This window comes from Phycodurus eques, chromosome 19, assembly GCF_024500275.1.
Source record: "Phycodurus eques isolate BA_2022a chromosome 19, UOR_Pequ_1.1, whole genome shotgun sequence".
Lineage (NCBI taxonomy): Eukaryota > Metazoa > Chordata > Actinopteri > Syngnathiformes > Syngnathidae > Phycodurus > Phycodurus eques.
Window position 1 is genome coordinate 7,188,119 of NC_084543.1, and position 21,284 is coordinate 7,209,402.

General features: G+C 42.5%; 3 protein-coding genes across 3 annotated transcripts; all 3 read right to left on the bottom strand.

The window, feature by feature from the left end:
• Positions 1 to 625: 625 nt before the first annotated feature.
• hoxb5b (homeobox B5b) lies at positions 626 to 1,640 on the bottom strand. The gene is made up of 2 exons (XM_061705487.1): positions 1,016 to 1,640; positions 626 to 873 (listed from the first exon to the last, which is right to left on the bottom strand). The coding sequence occupies exons 1-2, from the start codon at positions 1,638 to 1,640 to the stop codon at positions 626 to 628; spliced, it is 873 nt and encodes a 290-aa protein (XP_061561471.1).
• A 950-nt stretch (positions 1,641 to 2,590) lies between these two features.
• hoxb6b (homeobox B6b) lies at positions 2,591 to 3,968 on the bottom strand. The gene is made up of 2 exons (XM_061705488.1): positions 3,515 to 3,968; positions 2,591 to 2,853 (listed from the first exon to the last, which is right to left on the bottom strand). Exons 1-2 carry the CDS (start codon positions 3,966 to 3,968, stop codon positions 2,591 to 2,593), a joined length of 717 nt encoding a protein of 238 aa, XP_061561472.1.
• A 3,384-nt stretch (positions 3,969 to 7,352) lies between these two features.
• Positions 7,353 to 20,465, bottom strand: ttll6 (tubulin tyrosine ligase-like family, member 6). The gene is given in 17 exon segments (XM_061705486.1): positions 7,353 to 7,655; positions 9,153 to 9,282; positions 11,829 to 11,894; positions 11,963 to 12,178; positions 13,216 to 13,357; positions 15,512 to 15,700; positions 15,965 to 16,143; positions 16,494 to 16,719; positions 16,790 to 16,875; positions 17,215 to 17,340; positions 17,342 to 17,359; positions 17,428 to 17,584; positions 17,662 to 17,792; positions 18,350 to 18,468; positions 18,550 to 18,590; positions 19,745 to 19,870; positions 20,259 to 20,465. Coding segments are annotated over 14 exon segments (1,938 nt in total). The 5' UTR covers positions 18,407 to 18,468; positions 18,550 to 18,590; positions 19,745 to 19,870; positions 20,259 to 20,465; the 3' UTR covers positions 7,353 to 7,440.
• Between the last annotated feature and the right edge of the window lie 819 nt (positions 20,466 to 21,284).

The window sequence follows — 21,284 nt, forward strand, 5'->3', positions numbered from 1 at the left end:
TGTTGGCGAGAAGAAAACAAAAGTCGACATCACTGCCTAAAATTTGCACGCACACGCGCACACACACACACACGCACACACACACACACACATCGACAGCCTAAACAATCCGAGTATGCACAACAAGTTTTTCTTAATGGGCCCATGTTTACATTCAAATGGCAGCAGCTTTATTTTTTATTTGATTTTTCTTCATCTTCTTCTTATGACATTTTATTTTAAAACACTCCACTTGGAGAAAGAGCTCAAGTTGAAACACGTCCGAGAGAGAAAGACAATTATTAATATTTACATCGATATGACATGACACCTACACGCTACCACAACTAAAAAGAACCACAGGATACTGCTTTTTTTTTGTTGTTGTTTTTTTTTTTTTTGTCTTCTATCACAATAGCATGCTGCAAGGTGCTGCGCTTCGGAGCTTTACAAGTACTCCTTTTATCCCCCCCTCCGTCGTATTATATTATTATTATTATTATTATGATGATGATGATGATGATGAATATTATTTTGAGAACGCTTTCACCTCCATAGCAGCTGCAGCAGAGGTTGGCCGGGGGGTGTGTGGGGGTGTATGGGGGGTCGGTCGGGGGGGGTCGTTGTGGGGGAAGGTGGTTCGGGCTCAGTTGTGGAAGGCGCTGGCGCCCGTCACCAGGCTCATGCTCTTCAGCTTATTGTCCTTCTTCCACTTCATCCTGCGGTTCTGGAACCAGATTTTGATCTGTCTCTCGGAAAGACACAGCGCGTGCGCGATCTCTATCCGCCTCCGCCGCGTCAGGTAGCGGTTGAAGTGGAACTCCTTCTCCAGCTCCAGCGTCTGGTAGCGGGTGTAGGCGGTCCGGGCCCGCTTGCCGTCCGGTCCGGTCATATCTGCAGGAATTTCAAAATGATAACAATTGTTGTTATTATGGGACGCACGGGAGAACGCGCAGGTTGATGCTTGGGCGTGCAAAGTAAAGGTCATAAAGATGTTGGAATTGAAAGGCAGCAGGAGCTGGCTGGTTTTATTTACCGTGGCTGATGTGCAGCTTCCTCATCCAGGGGAAGATCTGCGGCGCGTGGCACTCGTTGGCGGCGGGGGCGGACGAGGTGGCGAGGCTGCCGGGCTCCTGCGCCCGTTGAGCGGTGCCCGAGCCCGAGCCGGAACCGCCGCGGTCCTCGGTCTCGGGAGCGGCGGCGCTCGGGTCGTCGATGTCCGCGAATCCGCCGCCGTTGTTGGCGCTTTTGTTGGCCGCCGAGGACGCGCTCCGGTCGCACGCCGGGGAGGCGCTCTTCACCTCGGCGGCGGCGGCGCACGACGGCGGCGGCGGAGGCTGCGCGGATTCCGGCGACGAGAGCGAGCAGGTGGGCGTCTGGCGGTAGCCGAAGCCCCGGGCGTCCTCGCGCTGCTGCTGCACCGCCCCAAAGTGACCGCCGCCGCCGCCGCCTCCGCCGCCTGCGCCTCCGCCGCCTGCGCTGTTGGCTCGGTTGACGGTTAGGTCCATGCCATTGTAGTTGTAGCCGAAGGACCCGGAGTGCATGGTGCCAGGGTCTCTGAAGGAGCCGCTCACTGCGCCGTTAGTCCCATAATTTAGTAACTGATAGTCGGAGCCATTTGGGTAGCGCCCTGAGAACGAGTTTACAAAGTACGAGCTCATTTGCTTGCTTTTTTAAAGCCTCGATTTGTAGATCTTTGTCGCTATAATCCTTGTGTGCTTGCACGATTTATGGACGCAATCATGAATTATAAGCAATGAAGCCCTACTGTACTTTGCCAGGTATGTCGCCAAATATGGGAGCGCGCTCGGGAATCACGTGCCTTTGTTGACCAGTCGTAAATCCTCACTGATGACTTCAAGAGGTAATTCATGCTCCGCGCTTACAAATGATGACGAAATAATGGTCGTTAGGCTCCAGTCAATGGTGCCTCCCCGCCGCGCGCCCCCGTGCGGCCGCGCGGCCCGACGGCGCCATCTGGCGGCCGGATGCGGAAGCGGCCTCCGCCTGGTCACGGGGAAGTCATCCGTCATTCGCGGAAACATTCGACGACGCTTTGGAACCTAACCCCGATTGTTTCTATCCTCGTGTCATATTTAATACATCAGTAATAAATAGGTAAATAAATAAGGAAATAAAGACACCAGCAGGCTTTCCAACATACATCAAAAAGCTTTTTTTTTCTTCCTTTTTTTTTTATTTGTATTTCATATGTACAATTTTTCTCCTGAACAAAATAATTGCATCGAACACGTTACAGCAATAAATAATATCATCATCAAACATCCTCCTCATAATAATAACAATAGTAATGCTGACGTTTTATGTACACGGATGAAGAACAAGAACAAGAACAAGAACAAGCACAACAACACGTGCACGAACAAGACTCGAGAGGCCTACAACAAGACGGACGACGTGGTCCCAAAAAAGCACTACAAAGTCTGTACATGTTTGCATAGTCTCTAAATCAAGACGGAGCACACAGAGGTCTAAAAGCAACTCTATATACTCTACGTAGAGTATATAGCACGCGAGACATGAATAATATCTACAACATATTTTGTACACATGGAGTGTCCTTATTATTATGATTTTTTTTTTTTTTTGTCTAACTCTTCTTCTCCGCCTGCTCCTCCTCCTCCTCCTCGGGCGTCTTTGGCGGGTTGAGCAGCTTGTTCTCCTTCTTCCACTTCATCCTGCGGTTCTGGAACCAGATTTTGATCTGTCTCTCGGTCAGGCACAGCGCGTGCGAGATCTCTATCCGGCGCCTGCGCGTCAGGTAGCGGTTGAAGTGGAACTCCTTCTCCAGCTCCAGCGTCTGGTAGCGGGTGTACGTCTGGCGGCCCCTGCGACCGCTGGTGCCGAACGGGCCTGCACCAACACACACCACATTGGGGGTCACTTTTTGTATGATTATTTTTTTAAATGTTTTTTTTTCAATACAGCAACAAGACGTGCATTGACGTGCGTATGCAATTTCGTTTATTGACCTTGTTAAAACTGAGACGACAGATAGACAGAGCGGTAGAGTCATGCAGAAAATGACCGAACGCGAATATTTCTACGGGCATTTTCGTAACATTGTGCAATTGTGCGGTAGTGCGCATGCCTGGTGCTGCTGCATTCATTTTATAAACACACACACGCACACACACACACACACACACACACACACTTCCAGATGAGTCCAACTCTCGTTCTATTCATGTATGTATTTTTTAAACAAATATGAGTTGGTTTCACATGCATGTTTGAAAAATAAAATCGCAGCATTCAGTATATGTAAGTGTATACGACGCGTTTTAGTGTGACGTTTTCAGCTACTTTTCAATCGTTTTTGTTTTGTTTGTTTTTTGTTTTGTTTGTTTGCTTCACTTTTGGTCTTGTAGTCAGGACAACTGTTTGTTTGGCTCTTCATGCAGGCCCGAGTGCGCGCGCGGCGCGTGCGCGACGTTCAGCACGCAGCCTAAGTTGCCCGAGGCGCGCAAAGACGCCAAACCGAACCCAAACATGCGCGCGCGGTGCCACTCACCGACCGAGCAGGCGTTCATCCTCTGCATCCAGGGGTAGATGAGCGCGGAGGACTTGTCGTCCACGCTCATGCCCGCGCTCTGCTCCCCCACGCACTCGCCTTTGCGCTGCGCGTGCTCCTGCGCGCCGAAGAGCGGCGGCGGCGGAGGCGGCGGCGCCTCGTCGCGGCCGGAGAAGGCGCACGACCCCTCGGCGTCCTTATAGAAGCCCCCCGCCGCGTTGAAGTCGCACGGAGCCCCGCCGGCGGCCCGGCCGTAGATGGCCGTCTGCTGGTAGTAGGAGGCCGGGTAGACCTTGTCTTGCACGGCGGCGGCGCCTCCATAGGTGGCCGCGCCGGAGTAGTGCCTCAGCGGGTCGCTGTATCCCGACGCGTAGAGGGGGATCTGGCCCAGGAGAGAGTCCTGTCCTCCCGGCAGAGACACGGGGAAAGTTGAGTTGACAAAATAGGAACTCATTGGGTGGACAACGGGGCGCACTCCGGAGGAAAATGATTTGTTGTCTTTTATAGTCCAAGTGCTTTTGCCATTACTTTATCGGAGATTTGCCTTTTGCTGCGAGGAAGGAGGAGGTGGGGTGGGGGGGTTGCGAGGTGCCACTGAGCACAGAGGGGAAGTGTACCATCTGATCCACCTCTGGCCAATCACCGGCGTCCGCGCGTGCACGACAGCACCCGTGGGGGCGGGGGGGGGGGGACGGAACTCTTGTTGCGCGCACCGGGTCCCGGGTGCCTCCAAGTCAAGTCGCGCGCAGATGATGACGAGACGCGTGGAAACGCGTGACCGTTAACATACAACATCCTCATCCTCATTATCATCATCATCATCATCATCATCACGCCCAACACATTATAATAACCAATTCTATTACAAATTATCACCATCCAATCATTTGCGAGCAAGAATCACTCAGCACGCCAATCATCCGCGCCGATCGATGACATCATTAATGACAATTGTGTTTGGTTTGTCTTCCTGATCAATGACGCCAGATTGGGCAGAAGACAACGTTTGCTTCAATCGTCATCATTTTCGCCCCGAGATGAACTATTGCGATGTTTTAACACTGGCATTCATTTCATCACCGTGCATGCAGATTTGCAAAAAAATAAGACATTCAAAAAATAAAATGAAACGGATAAGACAGGCAGACGTTGAGAAAAACGTAAATCTCTCCCGCATCATAAATTCATGTAGTCATGCATATTAAGTAATGAAACACAAGCGAGCATGTTTTTAAACGGCAACACTAAATTTAGGAAGAAAAAAAACAACAACAACAGTTAACGTCAATTTGCTGTGCAGGCCTCGGCAGCCAAGATGGCGACTGTGACTGCAAAAGCACAATGAATCAAGTTATATATTCATGGTAAACAATCGACACCATTTTTGTTGTTGTATCAGAATGATTCAAAAAGCGTTATTGTCATTTATGTTCATATTTAAAGAAATACCATAACACCGTGCACGTTATTCACTCAATCGTGACTCAACATGATCGTTTTTTTACATTTTCCGGTTGTTGTTTTTAGTGATGTTCGACTTTACATTTGACATTTATACCCTCTGTATTTTATTCTGCACTGTGCTTCATCTCAAGAGAGAACTATTTGGATTTGATCTGCATTTCTGTTACACATAATCGACAATAAAGCTTCTCGAGTGTTGATTTTTCAATTGTGTTGTTGTTGTCGTTGTTTGTTTTAACACAACACAAGTAGCGACACAAATTCCCCAACCTCACGTTCGAACCTCGTCGACAAAGTGGACCTGCGCGTGCACGCCTCACCTGCAGCCCCCCGGGCCGCGCATGCACGTGGCGTTTTATCCACAAATCCTTTTTTTTTTTTTTTTTTTGAAAGTCACTGCAGCATCTTTCTTGCCGCACATACAGCAACATAACAATAAAAGCCACACACGCGTACACGCTCACACATAGGCAGGACTCTCTGCTGCCAACATGGCGGCCTTACCTCAGTGCCACATCCATCAGTCGTGCCACCGTGTGCCCCCCACCACTCGGGTCCAGTTTTCCCGAGAAGGTCCAGTAGAATCCCACCATGCAAAGGCCGCCATGACATTTGGAAGTCCAAATCCTCCCGAGGTTTTGCTCCATTTCTGTCCCACGATAATAGCGCACGCAAAAAAAAAAAAAAAAAAAAAAAAGAAGAAGAGCGTGTGCTCTCGGTTCGAAAAGGAGCAGCTGCACGACGAGCTGTTGGGGAACAAGAAGTTGTCATTCTGGCCGTGCACATGATCCCCGGCAGCCAATCCCCGAGCCGCCCGAGTCGTAAAACTTGCAACGGCAAAGTTGTAAATTTTCATAAAGTGCAGCCCTTTAATGCGCGCCATTTTGAGTCTCCTCCAAGCCGGCGAAATAAGATTCAAATGCATAACATGAAAACGTGGAAAATGATGCACTTTTTTTTTTTTTTTTTTTTCTCATTTCATTTTCAGCATTCTGCATATACAAACTCACATCGATTGTCAACGTGAAAGCTTCCATTTCGGAACTGTGATGTGGAATACAAAACAAATGTCAAATATTGTAGAGGAGGCAAACGTTAATAATAAAACCAAATTTAAAAACAAAATACTCAAGTGTTCGAAAAGCAGTAGGAAGAACTAAAACATGATTTAATCCTTATCTCAAAAAACAAAAATCCCACTTGTATATTGGCCAGACATTTTTGTTTTCTATTTTTACTTCATAAAAAATGATCGTTTCGTTTAATTTATTCCAAAATAATAAACATTTCTCCTTTATAAACATTAACATTTCAGTCCATAAATCATTTTCCTTGGATTCGCATTAAAGTTCATCTAGATCCCTTCAAAAATATTTTGTTAATAATTCTCCATATTTTGGACTTGCGCAAAATCTCATTTGCGTCAAATGTCTTTTCCAGCCGTGGCCCGGCATGAAAGAGGATTTCCGGAATTTACACACGCAATAAAACCATAAATTCCTGACACACATTCCCCCTTTGTCTCTTTTTTCGTTTTAAGACCTCCTAACAACGCAACAGAAAATAATCTCAAAATGTTTGGAAAGGAAGAAAATACACAATAACATTTCTACAGATTCAAATGCCATTCGAATTTTTTTTATGCCATATTTCGGGGTTTATTTTCACAGAGAAACATCCTTATTTTTTCGTTTCCTTATCATGAGTCAAAATACAGACACTCTTATTGTCTTACACAGAAGAATACATTTTAATAAAACAATTTCGTTTTAAGATGGAATATTTAGTATATATTTTTACAATCATTTTCTTGGTCCTAATCTTCAGCGTCTCATTATTTTAAAATACACTCAAATCTATTTTTGAGCCACCAAAACGTTGACGTGTTGTTGTTGTGGGCAATTTGTCGTGTTTATTTTCAGAGTGCAAACAAAGCAGCTGACAAATGTTGTAAAGTTTTATGGCCTCTGACAAAATGCTGCCACGTGCATTTTCATTTAATACAAAAAGGTCACAGTAAAAAAAAAAAAAAGGCAATATGATACATCAGCTGAAAATTGCTTTAAATATAAAATGTCTTTTTTTTTTAACATTTCTAAAGGTTAATTTTATTGCATTCTTGCAGGTTCTTGAATTAAAAATACCCTTGACGAGGATGTCCCATAAACAATTCATTTTTGTAATTAAATTTAGTAGTAAAAGGCCATTGAATGTCAATTCCTCCAATAATGACTGAAGAGTTCATTTGAATTAATTAGGAAATGATAGTCCCAGTGAGAAGTTGATGCCCTGAGGAGGTCTGTTTATGTTCAAGTTGGCACACACAGTTGAATTCATAGACAAAAAAAAAAAAAAGTAAACAGATCAGGTAGAAATGAATAAAATCTCCTTGCAGTGCTTTTCTACTTTCACAGTTTTGCTGCTGGAAATTGTGAACAGCGGCTGGTGTGGGGAGCCCCGGTTCAGGGTCCTTGGCCCCGCTGAAGGGGCCATCGGGCGAGGCGAGGTCTCCGGAGCAAAGGGGGGCGCGTGGAGGTGACCAGGAGACCCTGCAGGTCTGCGGGGTCACGTTGTGTGGAGGGACTACGTCCTTTGGGGACCCTCTTGACGAGGGGGACGCCGCCTTCACGGGCCCGCCGGTCAGGGAGCCTGCTGACGTTTGGCAAGCGCGCGGGGCCTGCAAATACGAGTACACAAGCAGGGAAGCGTCATGGAGAGATATTCCCAGTACAAGGGACGCAAACAGCACAAAAACTGCATGACTGTTCTTAAGTATTTTTGAAGGTATTAACTATTTTTCTGACAACATTTTTACTTTTACCATTTTAAAAGATGTACTTTTGTCAAAATTGGCTATAGCTTTTAACTTAAAACAAATAAAAAAAATAAAAAAAGCAGGCAGAGAGAGAGGTAAAGTTAACCCTGGTTGAGATCTTGATTAAAATATTCTAAACGTAAACCCAATAATGACTATGATAACAGATTCAGAGAAACAAGATATTCCCCATCCATGGGTTTATATCAGAGAATCATGCCAAATGTGTTATGTCTTGTGTCAGCCTAAAACAACAGCAGCTTCTGATGTTCTAAACTTACTATTTGGGGAATTATTATTATTTTTTTTTCAATCTTATTTGGCATTTTTATGTTTTTGTTTTGCTGGTGCAGGACATGTTGTCAGTTGAGTCCTGATTATCCTGTCAGAATTTAGCTTCCATTATAAAAAAAATAAAGGCTCTACATAGTAACCAAATGCAGTTCTTCGGCCTTTGGGAATTAAGTAGCACCTGATCGATTAATCGGTCAATCAGCAAAAATCTACTTAATTTAAATTTTTAAAAATATATTAACACATCACAACATAAGATAATGATATTTAAACTAAATGTTTTTTAAATCGGCAAAAATGTGCAAATAATCGGCCGATTTCTGCCAGTTTTTCTCTGTTGTAAAGTTGAAACAAATACTAAAAGATACAGTATTGTAAAACAGTCAAATGTTCTGTCGTTAATTCATCTACTTATTAGTGTAAGCGTTAAGGGACCCAAAAACAAGTTATTTCATTTTTTTTAAATGAATCGGCCGATAAATCACTTATCGAAATTTTACTCTGCCAAATACTGGAATCAGCAGCCGTCTTAAAAAATTAAATAAATAAATAAAATAAAATAAAATAAAATAAAATCCAGATCGGTCGGACCGTACTATTTAGAGCAGGATACTCATCCTTAGTGGTTCTAAAACCAACTATTATCCAATGGTTTTAAATAGTACCATGAGAACTTAATGGTTCTTAGATATTAATAGTAACATATTATCTAAATAACTTCATCGTGGTACACTGAATCCTGGAACCATAGAACAATCACCTTTCTAAAACAAAAACAAACGGCAATGAACCCCTAATGTGATTCTTTTCTTCTTCTCGCATATAGGAGCGCTATGTAAGTTTTCTATTTTGTGTGTGGTTTTTTTTGTTATCAAAATGGGTACTGTATTGCATATAATGAACAATAAATATAGATATTTACTTTTGCACAGTCTGTACCTGTAACCTCCTTGTACTTTTAACCAGAGTCTGTCTAAGCATACAACAAGACTTACGTACAGAGTGTGAGTACTTTTGCCACCTCTGAATATTCCTCACAGTGCAGGAAGTCCCTCAGGTGCTTACCTGGCCCCGGGACCCTCTCAGCACCGACGGTCCATCCTTTGCCTTCAACTTTGTGGCGGCCTTCTGTCTCGAGCTGCAGGCAGCCTGGAGCGTGGAAATTCCTGAGTGCGCTCGAAGGCCTCAGCGAGCTCTGCAGGGACCACGGAACACACTTCAATTTTATTCCTCAGATTCAACTCGACCAATCAGTAGCCCAGTGCGATCTTTACTTGTTTCAACCAATCAGTGGCCCGGTGCTATCTTAACAGTTTATTCATTCTGTGACCTAAAGAAATAAACTGGTTTTATAAAGTATACTTATGTACTCTCAGCAGTATATTTGTGTGTGTATTGTCCTGTTCCTGTTCAATAAACAGCTGAAAGTGCATCGGTGACGGTGGTTCTCTTTGCCCTACCTGAGTTGTGCCCGCTTTGTTTCAACACAGAGCAAAAAAATAGTAAATAAAATCGACCAAGCGACGGCTCCTAACTCAAAAGTTGCAGCACTCGTAAGTCAAGGTGCACGATACATACACATTAAGAAGGCAAGTAAACAGTTTTAAGGGCCATGATGCCAGCTCATCCATTTGGGATGTTTTGCTATTACAGAACTCAATGAAGATCGGAACTATGGTAATATGTATTTTACATGTGCAAGAGTTAATTGATTAATCAAACTAATCAATTATCAAATTCATAGACAACTATTTTGATCATCGATTGTTTAGCGCCATTGCTCGTCGGCTTTAACTGTGAAGTTAAATCTTCACCGATTTCTGTAGTCCTCCGATTTCTGTAGTCCTCCATGAAAGCAAACTGATTATGTTGATGTTGAATCAAAATCAGATATTTGCCAACATCTGCTTTTACTTTGGAAAGCAACGATCGACATTTTTCCAGATTTGCTGACGTGTTACGGACCAAACCAGTAACTGAATTAAAATCAAATGATGGATAAAAATTATAGTTTGAACTCATGTGAATATATATATATATATATATATATATATATATATTTTTTTTTTTTACAGCCACAGTATGAATAACCTGTAACTGACATGTCGTTGAACCTGAAGCAGCTTCAGAAGTTATAGTAGCCCTTCGCATTTATCAGTACCCAGGAAGTAGCTCTCAAGTTTCAAAAAGGATGGCGAGTACAACATCACTCCCTCCTGTGTGATATTTTATACCAAATAAACAACATTAATCATTTCATTCACAGTCATCGGGGTAAGAAATGATGCAAAGTACATTTTTATAGATGGAATAATCGTTAGAAGCCTCAATTCTAAAAATATTCGACACCTGTAGCCCTATATATTTTCTGCAATAATACTATGTATTGGGAAAAAAAACATCAATTGAATAATACAAGAATACAACGAATACAATAGCTACAAAATTCGGAGGTCTGTATTTCCTTAAAAAAAATACATCTTAACCAGTGGGTATAAGACTCACATTTGAAAAACTATTGATTTTTGGTGGAGCTGCCCAAGGGAAATATAAAATGCAAAGAGAATATTGTTTTTTTTTGTGGTTTGAGGATCAATCTGATAGAAACACATTATCCAGGTGAAGAAACAACTGTGAAAGTATTCTTTTCTTTCAAAGGACACAATTTAAAGTTCCATTTCAGCGGCGTAAATAATCCTGCACATGCACACACATGCATTTCGAAACCAAACCAAGGGAAACATTTGCAAGCTCTGAAAGCCACGCCCAAACCACAGGTGGCGCTATAATGCAGATTTATGAGCACATTTAAGAACGGGGTTGGGAGGGGGGCGGGGGGGTGATGGGTAACCTACGGCCAGTGGGCCACATACGGCCTGCCTGCCACACTAAAAAAAAAACAAAAAAATATATATATTTTTTAAGATGAGCAGCATGAGATACATACTTCCTGGACATTGCAACGCTGAAAATGTTACATATCTACACTCAATCTTATGCATATGAATGTAAGTCCCGTACACTATAATAATATCCATATTTTTACCTCTCAATTTGCACTCAAAACTGGCAGGAGAATGGGAATATGATTACATATACAATTCATTTCAGTGTGTAGAAAAGAACAATTATGCATATGTTATAGCAGTATATATATTTAATGTATCATATTGTATATCACTGTCAATGTTATACTTCCCACTTTGCACTCATTATACAAACATTACTTTAACATAATTAGACGATATTTACTTACATACACTAACATACAGCATCTTAACCATTATTTAATTTATTTTTTGGATGACAATCAAATTTATTTTAATACCTCCTCAATGCTGCTCTTTGTATTTATGTACACTCTCTTGGTTGTACATAAATTATTAATACCCATCTATACATCTTACTAAAATCAATTAACACAAAATTTCACAGTACACAATAACATAAAAATGTTTTATTGCCCACATTAAACTTAGATAAAAATAATAATAATAATTTAAAAAAAAAAAATGTAAATTAAAAAAAAATATATATATATATATATATATATATATATACTTTTTTCTGATTAAAATAATGCCTGTGTGTGAACATGCACAAAAGACTATGTATTATAATAAAGGCTTTAGATTTTAGGGACTCAAAATAATGTGTGTGTGAACATACACAAAATATGTATTCCATGCATTTAAATAAACTATTAAATTCTTTTTCTCTCTTTTTCTGTCAGTCACGCACCTGTCTGGATGTCAGAATGCAGGCCGACATCTTGCTTTTTTTAGAAATGGGCGTCAAAGTGTCCAGCTGCAGAGAAAAGTCAAGGTTAGTCAACGTTGACGTTTTGGCGAGGCGTTCACGGACAAATCAGTCACCGTTAAAAGCCTCCCGGCGGCCGGCGGCCCCTGCTGGCGAGGCCCGTCGTCTTCATGACCCTCCAGCTGCAGCAGCTGGCGGATGTGCTGGACCAGGCCCAGGTCCAGCAGCAGCTTCTTCCTTTGGATCAGCGCCTTGACCCGCTCCTCTTCCTCCTCTTCATCATTCCCATCTTCCAGCTCACAGGTTTTGACTGCAGCGGGAGGCTTGAGGAGCTAAACAAATTTGTTTTTATGAGCAGAGTTGCACATATATCAGCAATAATCACTGCACAAGTAGGTGGCTTGTCGTGACCTGACATGGAATATTTGTTAAATTGCATTTGTACGTTGAATATTGTTCCCGTGAACAAATTGAGTAAACAATTGCTCAAAATAATTTCTGGTCATGAAATACTAAATTGTGGCCACAATTCAGTATCAGAAATACGTATAATAATGTGTGCACAAAATACTAAATTGCTGCCACGAAAGACAAAACTGTGGCCACAATATGCTAATTTTGGCTATGAAATAGGTATAAGGTGTGCACGATTTTAAATTGAGAGCACCTTCGCAACGGGCCATGTCTTATTCCTCAGTTTCTAGAGAAGGTGCGTTCCATTTGCTTAGTTTGTCGCCACAAAGATACTAATTAGTGGCCGTGTGTGCACGAAATAACAAATTAGTATTTCATACACACGGCCACAAATGAGTGTGTTTTATATTCGCAATTTGTGGCCAAGAAGTTTCTAATTTGAGGCCACAAAATCGGTCTAACTTGCATCCAAAATACAAAATTGTGGCCACGCAATAGGGATAACATGCGCACAAAATATTAATTTGTGGGTTTATCATCATTCCCATGCACAACTCTGGGTGAACAAATGGAGCACCTTCGCTAGAAACTGAAAGCTTAAATTTCTTCTCCTTACAATATCTAGAGAAGGTAGTGGTGGTCCATTTGCTTACTCAACTATCCAGGAATGACAAAATACATATTTTTTTAAATTTTGTGCTCGCAAATGTTTCATAGCCTCAAATGATAATTCTTTGTACCCATTATATCTGTATTATGGCCATATTTAAATTCCCCCCACTCCCCCCAATGTCATGTCTGGGGCTCTGTACATTTGCATGTGGCGGCACTAAAAATGTGCAAGCATCATCTGGCTCATTTGAATGCTGCCAGTGGGGTCAAAGAGGAGGCCACCAATTCATCCTGGGACAAAAGAGCGTCAGGACGCCCTCTCGCGGCGACTTCAGGGCCTCACCGGGTGGGTGACGGGGGGTTTGCGTGGTGCCGGTCGAGGTTTAGGACGTTGGGGGCGCTCCCCTGCCGTTTCCCCCTGAGTGTCCCGATGCCGGACGACGGTCACGTCCCGCTGCTTGTCACGCAGCTCCTGCAGTTGTTGCCTACCAAGGACAGCAAAGTGCTACATCAGCCTCAATTCTGACAATATTTCAATTGGAATACAATATGATGATGATAAAACATGAACATGGTCATGACCCAAAAGTGAATTAACTATTTTAGGAAACTTTCAATGAAAGTTCTTTCCCCCGTTTTTTAAATTTATATTTTTATATTGCTAATAATAAATAAATGGATATGAAAATATTTTACAAGCTGCAAGCAGGAAGGGGGGGGGTTAACTTGGGCTCAAGGGGCACATTTAGATTTTTTAAAATATTTATGCAATATAGTTTGTTAATTGTTTTAGTTTTATTATTTAAAATTAATTTACACATTCTTAATCAACCAATTACTTTTTTTTATTAAAGAAACAATAATTCATTATCATTTTAGTATAATTCATATTCTATATTCATATTCTAACCCTAACCCTATTTAATTAACCAATTATGTACTGTAGTAATTCTATAAAGAAAAATAAACAATTATTCTCATTTTTTAATTGTCTAACTTAGAATTACTTTCAGGTTTTTAGTTTATTTGTAATTTATTAAATTATACTAAACCAATTATTTACAGCAGTAATACTATTTTGATAATTTTCATCGTTTCATGTTTTAATTAATTTAGTTATACCGAATGACTGTAATTTCTCATGTATAATGCGGACCCATGTATAATACACATCCCCAAAGTAAAAAATCTGGAAAACGCTTCTACCTATGTATAATGCATTTTTACAATGCATGATTTTGATTCTACCCATATGATCAAAACATGAAGTATTATCTGTATTTTTTAGTTTTTTCTCAAAGCATTATTCTGAAGTTAAGCACTTTATTTGAACACATAATACTTTTATTTACTTCCTCTTATTTTGAAATTCACAGCCCTAATTTTATTTAGTAAAGTAGAAAACACACAGTTGTACTCATATGTTTGATTATCCAGGCAGAATTTGTAAGATGGGCACAATTCTTTAAAGAAAACATGAAGGAGCAGTCGAAACACATTTAATTTTATTTTAATGGGATTCAAATTAAACGGTCAAGCATTTCAGAAAAGCATTCTCATTAAACAAAACATAACCATAAAGAAATTCATGGTTGTTGTTCAGTCATCAGTCACATTAAAAAACAAAACAAAAAAAAGACTGGTTAGAGCGTCTGCCTCACAGTTCCGAGGACCCGGGTTCAATCCCCGGCCCCGCCTGTGTGGACTTTGCGTGTTCTCCCCGTGCCTGCGTGGGTTTTCTCCGGGCACTCCGGTTTCCTCCCACATCCCAAAAACAGGTTAATGTTTTCGGGATGATCAGGTTAATTGACGACTCTAAATTGCCCGTAGGTGTGAATGTGAGTGCGACCGGTTGCTTTGCTTGTATGTGCCCTGCGATTGGCTGGCAGCCAGTTCAGGGTGTACCCCGCCTCCTGCCCCATGATGGCTGGGATGGGCTCCACCATGCCCGCTACCCTAGTGAGTAGAAAGTGGCTCAGAAAATGCATGGATGGGAAACTATATTTCACACATTCTGCCAGGGTATGTAAACCTATGAGCACAACTGTACATATGTACAGAGGCTATACCTTTTTTATAACCACTAGGTGGCAGTGGCATATTTAGAATGAAAGTGTACATTTATAAAATGTGAAAGTTTTTTTCCCATTTGCCTGTATTGCACTATTGACTTTTGACAATTATTTGGGGGAAAAAATGCGCATTATACACAATAAATTACGGTAACCATCATACAACTTTAAAATATTGAAAGTATATGTAAAACATTTTATTTTACGTTTCACGATAAATCAAGGAGCCAATTATTTTATGAGATACTGTATCTGAATGAAAAATAAATTAGAAAATGAATGCCAGGGACAAGAGAAATGACGCGTATACCAGAAGGGGAAAGAAAAAAAAAACTAGGAGCAAAACCTTTTTTGAACATTGCCATTGTCATTATTTAAATCAGAAATTGGATTCATCCATCCATCCATCCATTTTCTGAGCCGCTTCTCCTCACTAGGGTCGCGGGCGTGCTCGAGCCTATCCCAGCTGTCAGAAATTGGATTTTGTGGCAAAAATTGTATTTTAATTTAAGGCCATATGGCCCAGCACTTCACCCAGATGGTGGCAATTTCTTGGATAGGAAGTACCTGGCACACTCCTGTCGGGCTCTGGAAGCTTCCGTGGCCTGTACCAGCGTGCTTCCCTGTGTGAAAAACTTGTCGTACTTGTCTCCGCCCTCTCTGGGGAAGATCCTCCTGAAGCCTCCTAGATGTTTGCTCTCGTACATGTCCATCTGCTGGGCCGAGGCCGCATGGGACTGGCGCAGCTCCTCGGCCCTTCGAAATCAAACACAAAGCAGAGGAGGGGGACTCGAGTCACAGCAGACTTGAGTCGGCAAGCTCCAGCCGTAGGCCGCCCACAATAAAAGGCCAATATAAAATGTGCAGTTTCACTGTGCTGAGTTCAGCTCATGCCAAATGGGAACAAAAACAAAAGTGTGCTGCTAGTATTTTTGTTCAGTGGATGTGACTTACTCCCACCTCTAACATCAAAAACTCAGGAGCATAAAACAAAACATGGGCATTTGAGAGGAGTCTCACCTTGCTGCTTTGGACGGGTTCTCCTGTAGACGCTCCTTGGAGAGCCTGCGCTCCTCCTTGGTGATCCTGCTCCTTTTGCAGGCGTTCAGGTTGATGAGCAGCAGCGTGTCCAGCAGCAGAGTGTCCTTCACCTCGCGGTCCAGCTGCGAGTCGGTGGTGAAACTCGGCGAGTGGTTCACCTGCCAACATCACACAAATTAGCTCATGCTCATCCAATGGCGGTACATTGTTGTATTTGCTTGTTGTCGTCCAGCCAAGTGGTAGCAAAAAACATGTTAGCATTATTAGGTAGGACTGAGCAAGAACCTAGTTGAACTTCACAAAACAGAAAGCTGCAGCTTTAAATTTTGTGAAACCATGGTTCTAAACATTGGGAAACAGCTCTCTCACTGTTGTTTCTCGTGTAAAGTAAAGTTGAGACCTCCAAAAAATATTTGCAACTTGAACGCACATGTCCCTGGTCAAAAGTGTTCAATGTGGAAATTAAACTCACAAATTTTTTGGGGGAGTGTAGAGGTGCTGGCGGTACCTCGAGCAGCCAGGGCCGTAGGCGGTGATCCAGCAGGACGTCAAAGCCGAGAATCTCGAAGCAGACGCTAGCGGCGGCGTGGTTGGGGAAGCACGTGCGGTAGTTGTGCTTGAGGACTGGCTGCACAACGATCAGCGTCTTGATGATCAGGTCCTCGATGTCGCCCCACAGCTTGGCCGTGTCGGCGCGGGCCGCCTCCAGCTGCCGGATGAGCGTCGTCAGCTTCCTGCAGTAACCAGAACCGGACTGATGAAAACTTTTCTTGTGTTTTACGTCACATTACCATGGCAACGCACCGCTTGCTACCCGTGTTGTCATCACGAATGAAGTTTTCCTTGTGCTTGTTGATGGAGTAGTTGGTAAGATGCATGCACACTTCGTCCTGATAAGAGAAACCGAAAGTTACGAAACCACACTTAGGTTAACACGTCTGCGTCATAGTTCTAAGGTTCGAGGTTCAAATCTGAGTTCTGGACTTTCTGTGTGCAGTATGCACGTTCCCCTCTACTGGAATAGACTGATGGGAATAAATAAATACAGTTTCATGGAACCAATATTACAATTTAGATGAATGAGCTTCATAAATGAAGGTCAATACTTCTGATAGTGTTTAGGCCAGCAGAGAAGGCTATGCTGGCCCACCACTGCAATGCCATGATAATACCAATAGTGTCAGTGTAATGGTGATATTAATGATCTAGTTAAGGCCTTCTGTCCTCACCATGTTGCTGTGCGCTGGTTCAGTGTACATGGTGGTGCAGAAGCGGGCCAGCCCCTCCTTGAACAGGAAGATCCTTAGCGGGTCACATGACGTCACCAGCACATAGATACGCAAGTCGAACTTGTAAGCCGTCCATCACCAGAGGCTGAATTCAAGACGGGACAGATTAAGTGTTTTCGACTTAGTCTCACCTCTGATGTGTTGAGCACCCACCCTGGTGATGTAGAGCTGAGAGATCATGTGTTCTCCGGGCTGAATATCTCGACTGGACCTGGTGATGAAGATGCCCCGTCCTTGACAGCCAGAGTCGGGCTTGCAGATGAAGGTGGCGTGCTTTTTGACGCGCGTGTACGCTTGGAAGTCGCAGTAGCTGGAAAAGAAACATAATAATTAAGGTGCCTCCAAGACAAGCGCTGCTTTTGCGGTGTAGATAACAAACAAACGCACTCTGCGGGAAGGCACCACGTCCTGGGAAAGATGTTGTAGTCTTTAGGGAAGAGCTTCAGCATGCGGTTCAAGTTCCTGGCCAGAGTGTCTTTGCGGCAGATCTCGATCATCCCGGGGAAATGATTGATCTTCTGGAAGGCACCAAACGCAGGCGAAGGTTCTTTGGAGGACGACATTGCAACTAGAAGCTACAATTCTATCAGAACTGGTGATAAACGAATGAAATGAATTCTGGGTTGCGATGGGCTGGCAACCAGTCCAGGGTGTACCCCGCCTCTCGCCCAAAGTCAGCTGGAATAGACTCCATTTTACCTGTGACCCTAGTGAGGATAGATCTGATAGAAAATACATAGATGCAGGGAATTCTTAAAGATGTCATGGATCTGAAATGAGGATTATAGTGCTGATGAATACATCGTAGCAAGCTTTTGACCCCAGGTGTGCTTCCAAGCTGCAAATGTTTTGTCCCCTAGGGCTTGTCAGTTTATACAGCTATGAGGCAATGCTGTGACATCATGAGGTTTCTACCTTAGGTATATCAACCTTGATTTATTTATTTTTTTTTAAATCGATGAACGTCATCCTAAAATAGTAGCAATAAATGGAAGCTAATTTCATGGAAGGAATCACTGGATTACCCATTGCAAATTTTGACTTTGGTCCTTCGAAACCTTTCCGGCAAGACTACCTGGTACTGCTTCATGGCCTTCACCCTCTCCAGTGACACGGAGCAGTCGGACCACATCAGCGTCCAGTCGTCTCCTTCCGTCTGCACTTTAAGGCCGTAGCGACGAGCGGCGCGCCGCACTGACATACAAAATACACACCTGTGTATTAGCGTGTATAGAAGATGTATTCAGTTGTCCGTGTGATGTATTCTAAACATACCGCTTTCGTACTTGCAGTTGGTCAAATTGATGCACACTCATCTGGAAGAGAGGAAAAGACACACAGGGACAGAACAGCCTCTTCCCCGTCTGTATGACGACTATGACATGTACATTGCATCCAGAAAGTTTTCACACCTCACTTTTTCCACATTTGTTATGTTAGTCTTAAACCGAAATGGATTAAATGAACCTTATTTCATCAAAATTCTACACATGTACAGCAAGCCATATTGACAATGAAATCTGTTCCTGGAGACAATCCTGTCTCGGAGGTCTACAGACAATTCCCTTGACATCATGCTTAGTTTGTACCCTAACATGCGCTCTCAACTGTGGGACCTTATAAGGACAGGTCCAGTCAACTGCATTTAACCTGTAGAAACATCTTGAGGATGATCAGCGGAAACAGGATGTACCTGAGCTCAATTCTCACCTCAATGGCAAAGAATTTGAATCCTAATGTACATGGAATCTCGTAGTTGTTTTATTTTATTGAAAATAACTTCTTCAGAACCACATGCCTTTTTTTTTTTTTTTTTTTAAATATATGACTTAAAAAAAAATAAAATAAAAAATAAATAAAAAAAAGGGCGGCACAGTGGACGACTGGTTAGAGCGTCAGCCTCACAGTTCTGAGGACCCGGGTCCAATTCCCGGCCCCGCCTGTGTGGAGTTTGCATGATCTCCGCGTGCCTGCGTGGGTTTTCTCCGGGCACTCCGGTTTCCTCCCACATCCCAAAAACATGCATGAATTGGAGACTTTAAATTACCCGTAGGCATGACTGTGAGTGCGAATGGTTGTTTGTTCCTATGTGCCCTGCGATTGGCTGGCAACCAGTTCAGGGTGTACCCCGCCTCCTGCCCGATGATAGCTGGGATAGGCTTCAGCACGCCCGCGACCCGAGTGAGGAGAAGCGGCTCAGAAAATGGATGGATGACTTAAAAAATATACACAACTTTTCTTAAATATACAACTTTTAAAAAAGATATATTATGCACCTTTCTTTTGTAAATATGCAACCTTTCCCCCCAAAATACAACTTTTTCTGAAAATATCCAACTTTTTCAAAAACATGCTGCATCATGGTAACTTTAGTTTTCATCATAGTAAAGGTATAGAGTACATCCATAAAATATGGGAAAATACTTTCCGAATGCACTGGACGACAGCATCCGTTAAGGAGGTGCAGTACCTCCTCTTTGACCTGCTTCGCCTCTTGTGGACATTCCCTGGTGTGCAGCCTGATGTGATTTGGGTTAGGGTGATGTTTGCCGCTTGTCCTTCGTTCTGCTGCTTGTCTCCACATGGCACAGTCATCCTCAACACACAAATGTGACAAATTAAACTCTACATGCCAGAATATGAGCCTGGTGGGTTTTGTATTCGACATTGTCAGAGAAGTATTAATTAGGTAGAGGAGGCATTTAACAATATGTATTACTGAACCTTTAGCTAAGTAAGGTAACCGACATACTGTATTAGAGAGAGCTGTCAGTATGATGTAAGGCAGTTGTACAAGTGCAATAATACACAGATATTGTTTAATGAATAGCTGTCTGACTACATAATTGTGTGCATTAAAACTGCAAAAAGTACATCCGCAATATTATGGAGACTACATTAAATTCCAAGTGTTTAGGGACGAATGACTTCTAATTTTACAACGATCCCACTGAAATGTTAACGATGAAGAGAGGTGTTCTTACTGTGGATCATTAATGGAGGCTCGGCGCGGCATTGGGGGGCATTGCAGGTACACTGAGGGCCAGGTCGGGGTGCCAGGTGTCAGTGTTGGGATCCAATGATGCGGATAATCCTCAGCGTCACTTTTGGCCCAGTCAGCCTGTCATGACATTTGCTGTCTTTTGTTACCGCTGCACCTTCAACACTCACAGCGAACTAAATAAATTCAGTTTGATTTTAGCTTGACCTAAAATGTGAAAAATAAAGAAAAGGCACAGTTATTAAATAAATGTGCACTGCTGTATTTTAGAATAAGCTAATAAATTAAAAGAAATACCTTATGTTTTTAAGAATAATAAGACAAAATAAATTATATTAAATTTTGATTAAAATTTGAAAAAATAAAATGCACCATTATTAAATTCAGTGTATACTCAGCTGTATATACTATATATAATAATAGTAAGACCTAATTAAAAATAAATAAATGTAATTAAAATAAGATGAAATGATTTATGTTCCAGCTTCAACTTAAATGTTCATAGATGATTGATTTATTTCAGCATCCAAGTGACCTTGTGGTGTGTGTTTCTCAGCAACTTGCCTTCGCCTGCGTGGCTGAGCTGGCACCAGGGAGGATGCCAAACTGCATCAAGATGAAGCCCTGAGCCACAGTCTCCAGGAGAAATAGAAGCAGGCGTCATGTTTCATGGCGAGCTCGGTCCAGATGGGCATCGCTGGGATCTGGCGAGCAATTAGAAAGTGTCGGAAAACATCAGATCTTTGCGTACTTGACGGGAGAGATGACGAATGTTAATCCTGACGTGTGTTCAATCAAACTGGAGTCTACGTGTGAGCGTCTGGGTGTGAGTTGTGGCCTACAGCAGGTCCTTGTGAGTGTCCTCATTTTGTATTGGTGGGTTTATCCAATTCGAAGAGCGGCTCAAAAGTGCATCAGCAACTGCGGCTCTCTTTGCCCACGTGCGAGGGCATTACAGTAACTTAATCGCTGAATTTATTTTCATTTAATTCGAGCAGCGGCGTAGCTG

What these genes read in the sequence shown, in the direction of transcription:
- hoxb5b (XM_061705487.1), bottom strand. Translation starts at nt 1,640, where the DNA reads ATGAGCTCGTACTTTGTAAACTCGTTCTCAGGGCGCTACCCAAATGGC. An exon ending in GAAGCTGCACATCAGCCACG is followed by an intron (nt 874 to 1,015) that starts GTAAATAAAACC and finishes AAATTCCTGCAG; the next exon opens with ATATGACCGGACCGGACGGC.
- hoxb6b (XM_061705488.1), bottom strand. Translation starts at nt 3,968, where the DNA reads ATGAGTTCCTATTTTGTCAACTCAACTTTCCCCGTGTCTCTGCCGGGA. An exon ending in GATGAACGCCTGCTCGGTCG is followed by an intron (nt 2,854 to 3,514) that starts GTGAGTGGCACC and finishes GTGTTGGTGCAG; the next exon opens with GCCCGTTCGGCACCAGCGGT.